This window comes from Cervus elaphus, chromosome 21, assembly GCF_910594005.1.
Source record: "Cervus elaphus chromosome 21, mCerEla1.1, whole genome shotgun sequence".
NCBI lineage: Eukaryota > Metazoa > Chordata > Mammalia > Artiodactyla > Cervidae > Cervus > Cervus elaphus.
Window position 1 is genome coordinate 26,947,827 of NC_057835.1, and position 15,295 is coordinate 26,963,121.

General features: G+C 45.2%; 1 protein-coding gene across 4 annotated transcripts in view; it reads left to right on the forward strand.

Annotated features, from left to right (window-relative positions):
• The window catches only part of LYN (LYN proto-oncogene, Src family tyrosine kinase), a 107,522-nt gene extending 99,786 nt beyond the window's left edge, over window positions 1-7,736 (forward strand). For all 4 annotated transcript variants that reach the window (XM_043879878.1, XM_043879880.1, XM_043879879.1 and 1 more), the window contains exons 11-13: window positions 989-1,142; window positions 3,001-3,132; window positions 6,324-7,736. In XM_043879878.1, the coding sequence (XP_043735813.1) occupies window positions 989-1,142; window positions 3,001-3,132; window positions 6,324-6,526 (489 nt within the window). In that variant the 3' untranslated portion in view covers window positions 6,527-7,736. The remainder of the gene's footprint in view (window positions 1-988; window positions 1,143-3,000; window positions 3,133-6,323) is intronic.
• Window positions 7,737-15,295: the final 7,559 nt, after the last annotated feature.

Sequence of the window (15,295 nt, forward strand, 5' to 3'; positions counted from 1 at the left end):
CCGCTGAACTGGCCTTTGATGAATGATAAGGAGGATGGAGTTAGGGGGGAGTCAGGCCCCCCACCCTGAGCTGCCTGGAATTCAAGGTAGAATCTGCAGAATACACTCATTCCTGTGTGAAGGAATCCTAATTAGTTTCCCCTCTAACTGCTCACCAGACACAGCTCCTTGGTCCTTCCCTTCCTCCCGCCCTCCCTTCTTTCATGCATCCCTCTCTCCTTCCTTCCGTCCCCTCCCTCCATCCCTCCCTTCCTCCCTTCCTTTCTTGCTTCTTGATTCTTATCTTAATAATTTGGCAATGTTTTCCTAAATAACCCTATTTTAATTCCTTAACCCGGTTTTCCAGTAAGTGATGCATAGCGGTTTCACCACCCCTGTTTTATCTTTGGCTCATTGCTTCTCTCCTGCCATCTGTCAGCTTTGTGTCTGGGTGACTCTTTCTGCTCATCCTGGAGGGACTGTGCAGAGAGAGCTTGAAGCCTGGGTCCTGTGGGCAGTCAACTAACTGGACAGCAGGGATATGGTGACGGACACCAGTAAATCCAGCTCTGTTTCTCTATTTTGCAACAAGAGGAAGAAATCAGAGACTACTTTGGCTAATGGAATCTAGAATCAACTTTTCTTGCGTGAATATGTGGTGACAGGGACAGCCTGCTCTTGGGTCTGTTAGCATATCACTCCCCCAGCTCTGTTTTCTCTTCTGAAAAGCTGCAACAATGACGTCCTTGTATCTACAGAGTCTTCCAAAGGGTCTTCACACATTGAGAAAGGTTGAGACAACTTAAATAGTCATGCTGAGAGTGATTGTCATCATTGGAGATTTGGAGGAACAGTTATTTTAGAGAGGACTCACGGGGGGTGATTATACTTTACCCACTGTTTGAAAAACTTGAACCATCAGAATATCATACAAGAACTCAGAAGCTTTCTGATTTTCCTCTCTGGGCCTAAGTGGAACGTCTAAAGGAGAGCCTTGTTCTGCTTCCAGATTGCCGAGGGAATGGCGTACATCGAGAGGAAGAACTACATCCACCGGGACCTACGAGCCGCTAATGTGCTTGTCTCCGAGTCTCTCATGTGCAAAATCGCAGACTTTGGTCTTGCTCGAGTGATTGAAGATAACGAGTACACAGCCAGAGAAGGTATGTTCCCAGAGCTGTCTTTAGGTGTTTGGTTATTGTTTAATTTTTGCCTATTTTTAACAAAGCAACTACAATAGGCATCATTAAAAAAAAAAAAGAATTCATTTGGTACAGTATTCAAAATGTACCATAGCTGCAGTTTGTGGTGTATTCTAATTGTTTTTTTTTAAATGACTCTTTCAGTTATCTCTATATGATACTTTTATAAAATTTACAAATGCTGTCATTTGTATTTCAGTTAAGCAAGGCAAAACAAGAAAAGGCTTGGCAGAATCGTAATTCTCTGTTCATATAACATGTCAGAGCTTTTCACCCAATGGGGTACACTTCACTTCACTGTAGAAAAAATATTTGTAACAATAATTCTATGCTATACTATTCGAAGCTATATTCTGGCCTTTTAACTGTTGGGTTGCCCAAAAATTTTGTTCAGGTTTCTCCATTGCATCTTATGGAAAAACCCGAACGAACCTTCTGGCCAACCCAATACAAATTAAATCATGGAAATTATCACACTCATACACAGAAGTGAATGTAACACTACAAAAATACACTCCTTTATTTCCCCACATTCCATATTATACATGGAAACCAAAGAACATCCAGAGCAGGGTAAATCCCCGAGCCCCTGGCCTGTCGCTCCAAAGCCGGCCAGTCTGCCTGCACTGGCCTCTCCTGTTGGAGACTATTCTGTGTTGCTTGTGATCTGAGGACTCTGACAATCTCATTCCTGAAATTTCAGTGAGTTGTTTTTTGGGGTTTTTTGCAGTCCTTTCTCTTCTGAAAGAGTCAAGCACTTCCTTGATATTCCTAAGACTTGTTAAACAAGGATTAATTTAACAACATGTGTGTTATTTCTGGAAGGTGTCCACAGAATTCATAGGTGTGACAAACAGACTGAACACATTGTTTTGATTTGCGAAACATCTCTTGCATTTGTCATGCTTAAGGTGGTTCTCCTGCCTCAAGTTTCGGTACTCTTCGGTGGACTATAATTTATCTTTGGCCTTAAGCACCTTCAGCAAAATAACAGGTCAAGGAAAACAGTTTGAGGAGAAGTAGGCAAAAGGAAAAGACCTTAATGCTGAGGAAGACTGAGGGCAGGAGAAGGAGGGAGTGACAGAGGATGAGGTGGAGAGGTGGCATCACCTATTCAATGGACACGAGTTTGAGCAAACTCTGGGAGGTAGTGAAGGACAGGGAAACCTGGCGTGCTGCAGTCTGTGGGGTCGCAGATAGTCAGACACAACTGAGCGACTGAACAACAGCAGCAATCTAAAAGGCAGTGAGCTTTGCAGTGAGGCAGCTGCTGTTCTAAGTGCTTTTCATACATTGTCTCATTAATTCTGCAGTAACCCTATATGACAAGTAGTATATTGTTTCCATCTTGTATATGAGGAAAAAGGAGAGGTTCAGAAGCTTCTGAAGCCATATAGTAAGTGGGAGAGCCAGGATTCAGACCCAGGAGATCCATTTATGACGTTGGTTTAGTAGAATTTGACAAGCCTGTGTGTGTGTGTGTGCTCAGGAGCGTCAGTCGTGTCCGACTCTTTGTGATCCCACGGACTGTAGCCTGCTAGGCTCCTCTGTTCATGGGATTTTCCAGGCAAGAATACTGGAGTGGGTTGCCATTTCCTTCTCCAGGGGATCTTCTCGACCCAGGGATTGAACCTGGGTCTCCTGCATTGACAGGTGGGTTCTTTATCACTGAACCACCTAGGATATGCATGTGTTACCCATTCAAAATAAATCATCAAAACTTTCCCCCCCAAAGAAGGAAAGTGTGAGAGTCACACGCCTGTGACTTTTTTGTTTCAGCTCAGAGACCCAAGTAAAGCCCCTGTGTCTTCTCCCCTAGGTGCTAAGTTCCCCATTAAGTGGACAGCTCCAGAAGCAATCAACTTCGGATGTTTCACCATCAAGTCTGACGTGTGGTCCTTTGGAATTCTCCTGTACGAAATTGTCACCTATGGGAAAATTCCCTACCCAGGTACTGCTTACTTACCTATCTCCATTTGCAGGATATATATGAGAAAAAAGACAGGTGGTATGAGACATAAAAAAGATGACCAAATATCCAGAGGAAAGACAAGGGTGTGAGAACTTTGACTGTCTTTAGCGGAAGGTGTTCTAAAATATGCTTAGACACTTCTCCGCCTTCTTGTCTGAGTGCATATTCTGTCGCTCCACTAATGAATTCCACTACTAACAGCCTAGAATGTGCTGGCGTGGTCACAAATATTGCTGAAGCAACATGGTTGGAGGACTAGACACGGGGCTCCTCCCAAGCCTCACACCGGATGGTGGAGAAAACGGACATAGAGATGAGGCAGTATGATTCTTTCCTGAAACAGAGATTTGTATAATGTACTTCGGAGTCTCTGCCACTTCAAGAGACAACCACCTCTGTCTGCAAACAAATGATTCTTTAGATCCTCAGCTTACTAGCTGTGGGGACATCATTCAGTATTTCCAGATTCCTAACATCTTCCCAGCCGGATTCTGCCAGCCCTCCCTTTTCCAGGAACATGCAAGCAGAGGGATTTTTCCCAAAGCCGTCTCATTCTTGTTAATGTTGGGCTTTTCGCAAAATCAATGGATACAGTCAATTTAAAAGTAAATCTTTAATGTTTAAATCATTCCCTCATTCAAAAATCTGAGGGGGCTAAGCATTCCCAAGGTGCCGGATGGAGCAGTCCCAGCTCCTCCCTTGAGAGCTAATAGTTAAGTATTGATTACAATCATTTATAATAATCACTGATAATAAGGACCGTATGTAGGATGGGAAGTATGCTGTTGGGGGAGGGTGTGATGGTTTAGGGATTGGGGTTTGGGGGATGGGTTGCAGGTTCTAAAAGCGATCTGGTAGCAGCAGGGACTCACTGACTTGACAGAGAGCCCCAGGGGCTGTCCGGGGCTGGGTGTCCCAAAAACAGCAAGAGCAGGGTCCCGAGCAGGGGCAGGAGGTGTGGGGCAGACATGGAGCGGATGCGAGCCTCAGAGGCCGCCCAGGGGCTTCACCTCTGACTTTGCAAGAGACGGGAGGCTTTGGGGCAGAGCAGTGATGTGGCCTCCAGGCTCCTGGTCACTTTCGCTGCTGTTGGGCCTGGAGGGCCGGCGGGAGAGGGAAGCCTTCGGGTTGGGCCTACACAGTGGGCTGACGATCCTGTGAAACCCTCCAGTGCCAAATTTCATATTCTGACGGCTGCTCTGCTCTAGACACTGAAGTTAATGAATAACACCACTGCAAAATGGGGACGGTATTTCTGAATCAGCCGAGATATCTGACGTTATCTATCTATAACCTATAGAGAAAGATTATTTACTCTGCCTGTAACTGACACCTGATCAATAAACATACAGCCTCACAAGTGTTGTGTGGTAGGTACTGCATGCTCCACAGTGATGTGTGGAGGAAGCTCTGGGGCTTGGAGAAGGAGGCTCTGGCCCAGAGCCGCATCACTAGCTCCTTTGGAAACCTGGCCACCTTGCCTTCACCTGCTGGGCTTATCAACACCATTCATTTCCAGAATGACTTCGTCTTCCCAGACTGATACTGTACCCATTAGACCCTAACTTCCCGATCCGCCTGCCCCCCTCCAGCCCCTTGTTGATGTTGTTGTTTATTCACTCAGTTGTGTCCAACTCTTTGCGACCCCATGGACTATAGCCTGCCAGGCTCCTCTATCCATGGGATACTCCAGGCAAGAGTGGGTTGCCATTCCCTTCTCCAAGGGATTTTCCCGACCGAATCATCAAACCCAGGTCTCCTATCTTTCAGGCGGATTCTTTACCATTGAGCCACCAGGGAAGCCTGCTAAAATGGCCGAATGACCATGTTTTCTTATCCCATTTTAATGATGGCAACAAATATTATTAAAATGGCCTTTTTTTTCCCCTGAAAGCTCTTCTCAGCGTCAAAAATGGACAGTTCGGTGTCTGAGCTACCCTGAGACAAGTGATCATAGTAAAAGCCATCCTCCACAGTCAGTGATCCTGCAGAGCCCGGCAGGAATAGTGGGTGCCCTGGGCTTCCCAGGTGGAGCTAGTGGTAAAGAACCCTCCTGCCAATGCAGGAGACATTTAAGAGACACGGGATGGATCCCTAAGTCAGGAAGATCCCGTGGAGAAGGGAATGGCAACCCACTCCAGTATTTTGGAAAACCTCATGGACAGAGGAGCCTGGCGGGCTACAGTCCACGGAGTCACAAAGAGTCAGACACAACTGAAGTGACGTAGCACGTGGGCACGCTGGTTCCCTCGCCAGAGCCCACCAAGCTCTGCCTCTTCTTGTCCTGAGAACAACTTGAGGAGTGGAAATGAAACAGTTGGTCTAGCTCACTTAAGGATACTGACTTCTTTAAGTAAACTTGCAATGAAAAGCTGATTTTGAAAAGTATTGGGAGGAGATAATGGATGAGAAAATGATTTTTTTTTTTAATTACTGGTAGAAGCTCGGGGAAAAAAATAGCGCAGAAGACAGTGAGATGACATGTTAGAATTCGGCTTGTTTATTCACAAGTTCTGTCAGATCCAACATCCTTTTGTCATTAAAGGGAACTCACTCTGTCTTCTGCTTATCACATTCACCTGTTTTTACTTTGGCAGCTGAATGCTGCCTAGATCCTCTTTGTACTAACCTCCTTTATATGATTACGTTGCTTACAGAAATGTCCTTAGCCCCTCTACCAGTTTTGAGAGCTGCTGTAACAAAATACTGCAAACTGAATTGCTCAGACAACAGAAATGTATTTTCTCGAAGTTCTTCAGGCCGGGAGTCCAAGATCAAGGTGTTGACAGGATTGCTTTCTCCAAGGCTCATCCTTGGCCCTTGAGACAACATCTTCTCCATTTGTCTTCTCTCTGGCTTTTCCCTGCATCTCCAGAGTGTTCTAATCTCCTCTTCTTATAAAGACAGCAGGCAGATGGGGCTTAGGCCCACCCTAAAGGCTTGGTCACCTCTTTGCAGGCCCTATGTGTAAACGCAGTCCCATTCTGAGGTCCGGGCGGCTGGGTCTTCAGTATAGGAATTTCCAGAAGAGCGGGGACTGTGGGAACACAGTTCAGCCCACAGCATCCTCTGACATTTGCTCCAACCAGGGATGAAGAAGGTGGGTACCACTGCATCGCATAACCCTCAGTCTGGCTTCTAAATGGTACCTGTGGGTTTTTTGCCTCCAGGGAGAACTAACGCGGATGTGATGACTGCCCTGTCACAAGGGTACAGGATGCCTCGCATGGAGAACTGCCCGGATGAGCTCTACGACATCATGAAGATGTGCTGGAAGGAAAAGGCAGAGGAGAGGCCGACGTTCGACTACCTACAGAGTGTGCTGGGCGACTTCTACACGGCCACCGAGGGCCAGTACCAGCAGCAGCCTTAGTGCCGGGGACTCGAGCCACGCACGGGACCGCCGCCTCCCTCCAAAGGGAAAAACGATCCCTGGTCACTAGTTATTTCCTGGGCTGGCTTCCCTGGTTGTCCTTGCTTCCTTCAAACAAGGCTAAAACTCAGGAAGGACTTCTTCCACGGGAAAGGATTCTCCTCTCAAGGGCGATATGCCCACCAGCCTGCACCCAGCGGGCACACTGGCTCTGCAAGTCCAACACCTGGACATGGGTTTCTGAGAAGAAAACACCTATCCCACAAAAGTGCACCCACATCGGCCTCTTGTTTACGAGGGGGCATGTGACACAGTGGTTTGGAGGCCATTTCTGTAAATCGCAGACAGGAGCACAACTGAAATAATCAGATGTCTTCATGACACTTCTTTGTATGTTCTCTATGCTTGAGCTTATTTGTTTAAAAAAAAAAAATCTACTAATCCAACCTGTTAGATTTCGCAGGTGAAGTCAGATGCTTCCCTGTCCTTTCCAGATTTCTGTGACCTCCCACCCCCTGAAATCTGGACTGGTCAGCACTTCCTTCCGAGGAGATCACTCAGAACCCCAGCTGGGCAGAGGAATCTCTTTCCTTGAAAGTGTCATCAGCAAGCAGGCAGGGCCACCGTGTTAAGCAACACAGACTCCCCAGCCATCCAGGTTTGCCCAGCTCCCCTAGAAGGGAGCTTCAGGAACTGCTCTGCCAATAGAAGGAATGTTTTTTAACAGTCCAGCTTTTCAATTCCACAATTTCCTCTATCCAGACTTCTTTGGACCTTGTAGTTTGGACAAACAAGATGATTCTAATCCCTGCAAAACCTTCTAGGACCTTACAAAACATCAGAGCTTTCTTCACTGCTTCAAATGATTCTGAACATTATTTTATTGATCAAGTATTCATTTTAGTTGTACTCTAGAAAGTAAAAATGCCATGTTTGGGGGCTATTTTTGTGATTCAGCAATCTTTTCTAAATTGTGTGTGATCTGTGTGAGTCTATTTATATGAGGCTATGCTGGAAACTAAATGAGTGAGAAGGCTTTCCTGAGTCACTGGAGCAAGTGAGAGAGAGGTTTTGTTTGTTAAATTTTTCTACTGTAAGCTTGAATGGAAAATGCTATATCACATCACATTTCACCTATGCTGTTTGTGTATATATCTAATATTTCTATTTTTGATCTTATTTTAATACACCTGGGCCAGTAACATCTCAAGTTTTTCACTGGTGTTTAACATTTCCAACTGTCGTCAATATAAAAATGGGTACCAGTTGGTGGGAGAGTGGGGGTTGGGAGGTGATTCCATTGGTTACATCGTTTGAAAAATGTGTACAAGTTCTTTCTCCACCCTTTGAGTGTTTTCAGATTGGAGAACTGAGGAGTTGGTGGCCTGGACACCCATCATCCCTGTCGGGGGCCCAACAGGATTTGTTTTCAAACAGGCTTAGTAAAGTACATGCATGCGTGCTCAATAGCTCAGTCCTGTCTGACTCTTTGCGACCCCATGGACTGTAGCCCACCAGGCTCCTCTGTCCATGGGATTCTCCAGGCAAGAATACTGGACTGGATTGCCGTTTACTCCTGCAGGGCATCTTCCCGGCCCAGGGACTGAACCCGCCTCTCCTGTGTCTCCTGCGCTGGCCTGTGGATTCTTTACCACTGAGCCAGCAGGGAAGCCAGGCTTATCTATCAAGCACCATTACAATTTCACTTTGTATGTGTTGCCTAGGTGTTGTGTGCCTGGAGAAAAGGATGAAATATTCTACTTTCCCCTAAATTTTCCCATATAATCTTTTTTAAAGGTCCATTCTAAAGTATTCTAAAATTCTCAACTCATAAGAGCCACCTTCACAAAGGTGAACTATTATCACCATCTAATGTCTGCACAGCTGGTGACCTAACTCACCACGCTGCATTTTTTTACATACACACACCTGTTCACACTCCATTGCAGAAGCTCACACATGACCCAGCATCAAGAGAGAGTATAAGGAATCCCCAAAGCCAAAGAACGTCTTAGGAAATGACTAAATTCACCTTCACCTTGTTTTTCTCCATTCTGCTTCGTCTGGCAGTTTTACATTCAACTATCCCCCACGCACCACCCCGCCCCCAGGTCAAGCCTGAATTCCTTTGCCTTCCGCATCTCTGCTGTCACCTGGGCCTCCTCGCTTGTTCTTGACCTGCGTCCAACTGGGTGGTGCTCAGCAGACAACACGCACTGTTCGGGTTCCTGACTGGCAGAACCAGGGGCTGGGGAGGTACTTGTTTAATCTCAGGGTCCACAGAGATGTGCAGGCTGGTTACATCTTCATGTCCCAGGTCATTATTGAGAATTTGAAAAACACAATGCCCACCCTACTCCCATCCCCAAGATCCTGACTCTGTTGTTCTGCCCTGGGTGGGGGAAATACGGGGGTGTCAGTGAACTTGAAAAGCTTCCCAGGAATCTAAGGTGAGTACAATGCACGCCCAGGTTCAAGAGCCAGCCCCAGCTTTGACCTGTATTGCAAAGTGATCTGCTCAAAAGAACTTCTCTCTCCCTAGATGGCTTGCCTTCCTAAAGGTGGCTGTAGGTGTAGAGGAGGAAGGAGGAGGAGGAAGTGTGGCTTTTTCCTTTCTTATGAACAGGAAGCTCGCTGAACCTAAAGTAGAGCTCGTGGCCCTGACATGTGTCCCTGGGAGGAGGGGACACTTCGTGCTTCCATAGGCCCTCCAGAGGGCTTCTCGGGGTGCTGTCAGAATCCCACCGGCAAAGCAGGTCTGGGTCAGCTTTTGGGGCACACAGTACACCACAGAAGGGTACACACTGCACCCAGGAGCAGAGAAGAGGGTCGATTAGAGGAGGGGCCGTATTTGTTTGCTTACACAATGTGACAGATCAAGGGCGCTGAAGTTAAATGTAAGCTCATTTCTCATTTTGCCTGTGCTGAAGGCTTTCCTTTTGCTCAAACAAACTACATCCGAGGAAGTTGAAGCTAAAAGGAAGCGAAGCACCAGCATCTAATAAATTCAACTGAATTAAAACAACTGCTCCATGCCCATGCTTAATTCCCATCAGAGCATCTCTCACACCACCCACCTTTTCCCCCATTCTGTACCTGCATTTCTACTTCTGCTGGTTGAATGAGACATCAGTTCTCTATCTCTACACTTTGACTACGTGAAGTTTTCTGATGAAATGGGGGGTGCCTTGCCTTTCTTCCTGATGGCAATAATGACAATAGATACACAAAGATACCCATACACCCACCATTCTCTTCATTTTGTGCTTTGGCACTTTAAAAAAAAGATTACCTTGAACTCACACAGTCACTCTGGAATACTTGGACGCTAGGATCGCTGATTCACGGCTGAGAAATTAGTTGCATTCAGGGCCACAAAAGGAATAGAGTGGTTTCTCTTCATATTTTCTTGCAAAATAAAACAAGTGAAATTCCTTTACAGTGGCATCTTCGTGACTCAGCTAGATGTTCTAAGCAGGCAAAGGAACTACTTACAAGATGCCACACTTGAAGTCCAGGCAGATGTGAGAGAAAATTTCTTCTAAAAATTTTAATTTGGGGAGAAAAATCATGCAAGTATTTAACTCACCATTCACTCTTTTTAAAAAGACAACTTATGGAAACTACGCTTTTGAATGAATTGCTTTGATAACATTTGTGCTCCATTTCATGACATTGAGGTTCTATTAAACTGAGGAAAATTTATCCCAGAAAGTCCTAATCTGAGAGATGTGTAAGAGGGAAGCCTTCCAGTTTAATTTCCTGTATTCTTATGAATCTAAATACTTGGAGTAGGAGCAAGTGCCAAAAATGTCACAGGGTCCCCAAGATGGTCACCAAGTGATCTCGAATATTTCCCTTAAATCTGGAAATGATAGGGGCAGGTTTGGGCCTCCATCTGTAGGCTACTGATAAGATTTTTCAGATATAATCTGGATTGATCATTGTGCCCTGTTAATACAGAACTTCTAGAATCAAAGGTGGCTTTATTTAATAGCACTAAAAGTCAATGCCATGTCACAAAACAAAACAATCCGTGAATGTTTAAAATTATACTTTATGCTGGGGCTCAGACAAGTTCTTAAGCCCTCATCTGCTAACGTTAGGGTCAGATGTGTTTCTGATTTAAGGTTTGCTTTTTTGTTTTTGTTTTTATTTGAAAGGCTAATACAATAAATATACTGAATATTTGGTGGATTTCTCTCAGTGATCACTGGAGAAGAAACCACTAAACAAATAAAACATTTCTGTAGGAAAAATGCCTGTGTTCATAGGAAGTGGAATGAATATAGCCTATACATAGCTTCAGATCAGGTTTTACCACCAAATGAGTTCTTAAAAAAATGTGTGGCTTGGGGTTTTGTAGCTAAGGTGAAGGACCAGAGAGCTTGAAGAGTATGTGAGATCTTTTAGTGTTAGTGAAGTGTCCAGTTCAAATTGACCAACAAGGGGTTGTGGTTACTCAAAACCTATTTTATGCAGCTATGCTGCAAGTTGCAAAATATTTATGCATCTCTTTGAAACAACACATGTGTGTATATTAATTGCTCAATCATGTCCAACCTTTTGTGGCTCCATGAACTGTAGCCCACCAGGCTCCTCTGTCCATGGAATTCTCAGGCAAGAATACTGGAGTGGGTTGCCGTTTCCTCCTCCAAGGGGTCTTCCCAACCCAGGGATCAACCCCCTGTCTCCTATATTGGCAGATGGATTCTTTACTGTCTGAGCCACCAGGGAAGCCCTGAAGCAACGTAGTCATTGAAATACTCTCTGATCAAATGCACTTCAGGGAGGCCTGGGACTTCGAAGTTCAAGTAGGAAGAAATGTCTAGTGGTTTTAGTGACCGCAGAGATGCCAGTGAACTGTGGTTGCTGAAATAGATAAAGGGCGCAGTAGGGGGCAAAGACCACAAACAAAAGGAGATGCTCTTTCACAAAAGACCACAAGGGGGCGTTCCGTTCAATTCTGATCACTGATGGTGGACTCCCAAATCTAACTGCCCTGAAAGTCACTCTGATGTGGGCAAGGGGGTACAGGTGGCAGATGTTAAAACACTTGCCCTGTCAAAGGATTTGAATCCTTCTTTGTAAGGCATTTTCTCTCCAAAGTGGATCATCACTCCTAATTTCTTGTCCCTGTATTTAGTTTGAAAGAACGTTATCCCGTAGTTAATAGTGGTCGTTTGTTACGGTGCTTCACTGAACTGTCTCAGGTGGCCAGCTTTAACGCGACAAGGGCGGTGACGATCATGCAAGTGCAGGAAAACGATTTTGGGGGGCGGGAGGTGAAGAGGATCTTTCTGTGGAGCGGTGGTGGGGCTGATTACAAAGACAGGCCTGGACAAGCAGCAAAAAGGCTTTGTAAAGAAGTGACCTTCAGGATTGGCTTAGAGGAGGGACGGGGCGCTGGCAGCAGAAGAGAAGGCTGCAGGGAGAGAGAGGCTGGAGTGAGGGGGGAGGAGGGCAGCAAAGTGGGGGGTGGACATCAAGGGACAGAGCTCCCCAGACTGTAGAGTTAGGGCATGACTCTCAATCTTAGAGGCCTCGGAATTGCCTCTTCATCACAGATCCCTGGCCCACCCCTGAGTTTCTGGTTCTGGGACAGAGCGTCATCTTCCCTTGGATCCCTCTTTGGGACCATCCTTGGCTCCAAGAGTGGAGAAGGAGGTGACAGGGGACAAGATGGTTGGATGGCATCATCGACTCAATGGACATGAGCAAACTCCAGGAGATAGTGAAGGACAGGGAAGCCTGGCATGTTGCAGTCCATGGGGTCGCAAAGAGTCAGACATGACAGAGTGACTGAACAACAACAACAAAATCTCAAGCTCGGGAATCATATCACAATAAAGTACCAGCTATTTGTTCACTTAGTCAATCAACAGGCAGTTGTGGATCACTTGCCATGTGCCAGGCACTGTGTCGGGTACTGGCTGGTTGGAATGCACTTCGTTCTAAGGACACCCCGATGCGAATGCTCCCCGCCACACACACACATCCACGGTCATTTGTCACTTAGCTCTCTGAACAACAGCTCCCCATCTGTCAACAGCTTTAAAAATATCCCAATCGTATTCCAGAGAGCTGCTCAGTCTGTAATAGGAAATAAAGAAAAGGAGAGTGTGAAAAACTTAAAAAATCCGATGAAAACCCTCAACTCCAGAGAATCAAATAAAAATAAATTTTTCTTCTTATCAATCAATAGTATAACAAGAAAGTCCTCTGAGAAGAGAATTCACACATACACAAATTTCTGGAACAAGAGCTGTGGATGAGAAAATAGGACCCCTGCTCCCTGCCCACTCCCCAAGGATGAAACTGTGACAAGATGAAGTGAAAACCCTGTGAGCTCCTCACGGGAGAATTGGGGGCGAGTGGGGCAGAGAGGATTCCCCACCAGACACATGGACAATGTGCGTGAGGTTTAACCTCTGAATGTGAAACCCCAGAAAGAAATTCCGTGTTATTATGCCACACGATACAAAATGAGGGCTGAACTCTCTTCTTGGAGAGAAAAATAACTTTAAAACAAAAAATGACAGAAAGAAATTCCATTTCATTCTTTTAATGTACGACCTCTGGTTAAATGTGGAAGAGTCTGGCCTGTAGTGTTTTCTGTTTTCAGTCACCTGTGTTAACTGTTTAATGAATATTTTGGACAGCATGGTAGTGTGATTAAGCAGAGGTCTTAGGGAAAAATACAAGTTCTCACTGTTCTGCCCACTTATGAGAACTCCTGAGGGGATAAGGTGACTAGTACCACTCAGGATGTGGAGTCATCCCCTCGTGTATTTTCTTGAACTATGTGGAATTAAGTTAGTTGCATTATTTCTCAGTAAAGGAGTAAGAATTTGTGTTGAGCAGGGCAGCACCCAGGCTCTGAATTAGACGTCATTTCTATGAAAAGCCTATTTCTTACTAAGCAGCTCATTTTGCTTAGCTTCTCGGCTGTTGACCCCTGGCTTATTTGCATGGTCTGGACAACATCTTCCCCTTCCTTTTCCTAGGCTGCCCTCATACAGCTTGCCCAATTTTGTAAAATCCAAACATGAATCAAGGGTTTCAAAAATATTGCTGCTCTCCTGGACCTAGCTCAACTCCTAGCAATCTTAAATACATGAAATAAGGTGAAAGTGCTTAAAGAACTTGTAGGCTCAAATGTACTCATTTCATCACTGTAATTCTAAAATGTTGAAACAGATAATTTTGAGAGATAATTTAGTCAGTCCCTGTGTGTTAAAGGTCTGTTCTGCATCCAGAATTAAACACTGAAGATACTTATGAGCCAATTCAACGCTAAAGGAAAGGTTAATTCGATGGAGGACATTTTAAGTAATATATATGTAATAACATGGGGAAAATAGCCACGATGTATTGTTAAATAGAAACGATCAGGATATGAAATTATTTACAAAGAATGAGTAAACCTGTTTTTTAAAGAGGAAATGTAAAAAAAGTATGCAAAATAATAATGAAAAAAGAAACACTTTCAGAGAACACACGAATAGTAAGAAAGATTGACAAAGTAATGAAGGCTTTTTTTTTCTTTCTACTTTCATCTATCTTTCAGTTTTCATTATTAACATATTACTCCAATAATGGAATAGAGTCATGCTCACAGAATAATAGTGTGAAATCCCATTTGTAGACTGAACAGAATCTATTTAAAAGTTGCTTAAAAAGAAAAAAATACATCGATAGAGGTATGTCAAAGGCACACAGAAGCCAACTGAAAGATTCCCCCAAGGGCCAAAGCTGGAAAAATGTGAGTAACAAAATAAATAAAGTAGTATCGAGTTATAACCCAGAGGGTAAAATAAATATTCATGAGTCTACACTGTTCTAAAGAAATAAACCAGTGAATAAATGGAGGAGAAGAGAAATTTTTCCAACGCAGAAGAATTCCAGATGATTAATGCAGTAGATACTTCACCTTCCAGGAGATGACTCGTCACACCCAGCTCCTCACGTTCTCAGTGTGAAAAGTGACTTCCTTCCAAGGAGAAGAGGATAGAAAAGGAGGCAAAAGGTACCTTGACACTGGGGAAACAGGAAGCCCGGCAAGCCCCCCTCAGCTGGGAGACGAAGGTCAACGTACACAGTGACTGGTCACATCAATAGTGTGGCTGGTGGACACTTCCGAATTGAGAGAGTAGCATGGAAGGATATACATTACCATACGTGAAATAGATAGCAGGTGAGAATTTGCTCTGACACGGGAGCTCAAACCCAGCGCTCTGTGACAACCTAGAGGGCTGGGACGGGCTGGGAGGTGGGAAGGAGGTTCAAGAGGGAGGGGACATAGGTATACCTGTGGCTGATGTGTGTTGATGTATGGCAGAAATCAACACAATATTGTAAAGCAATTATCCTCCAATTAGAAATAAATTAACTTTTTAAATAGTGTGCACCCTGGAAAAGGAAATGGCAACCCACTCCAGTATTCTTGCCTGGGAAATCCCGTGGGCCTGGTGGGCCACAGTCCATGGGGTCTCAGAGTCGGACACGACGGAGCCCAGTGAGCACCCTGACGCCAGGCAGGGAGGCGCCCCGGCCTGTGTGGTCTTCCTCCCCGGAGTCCATAACCCAGCCTGACCCGCACAGGAGCAGCAGACACACGGCCAGTCAGTAACCTCGCAAACATCGAGGTCGTCTTGAGGAGCTCCAGGAGACGGGGTGGCGACATGTGCAGCAGTCATCCGGAGGGATCCTGGGACAGAAAAAGGACACGCGGTAACAGCTAAGGAAACTGGGTGAAGTCTGGGCCTC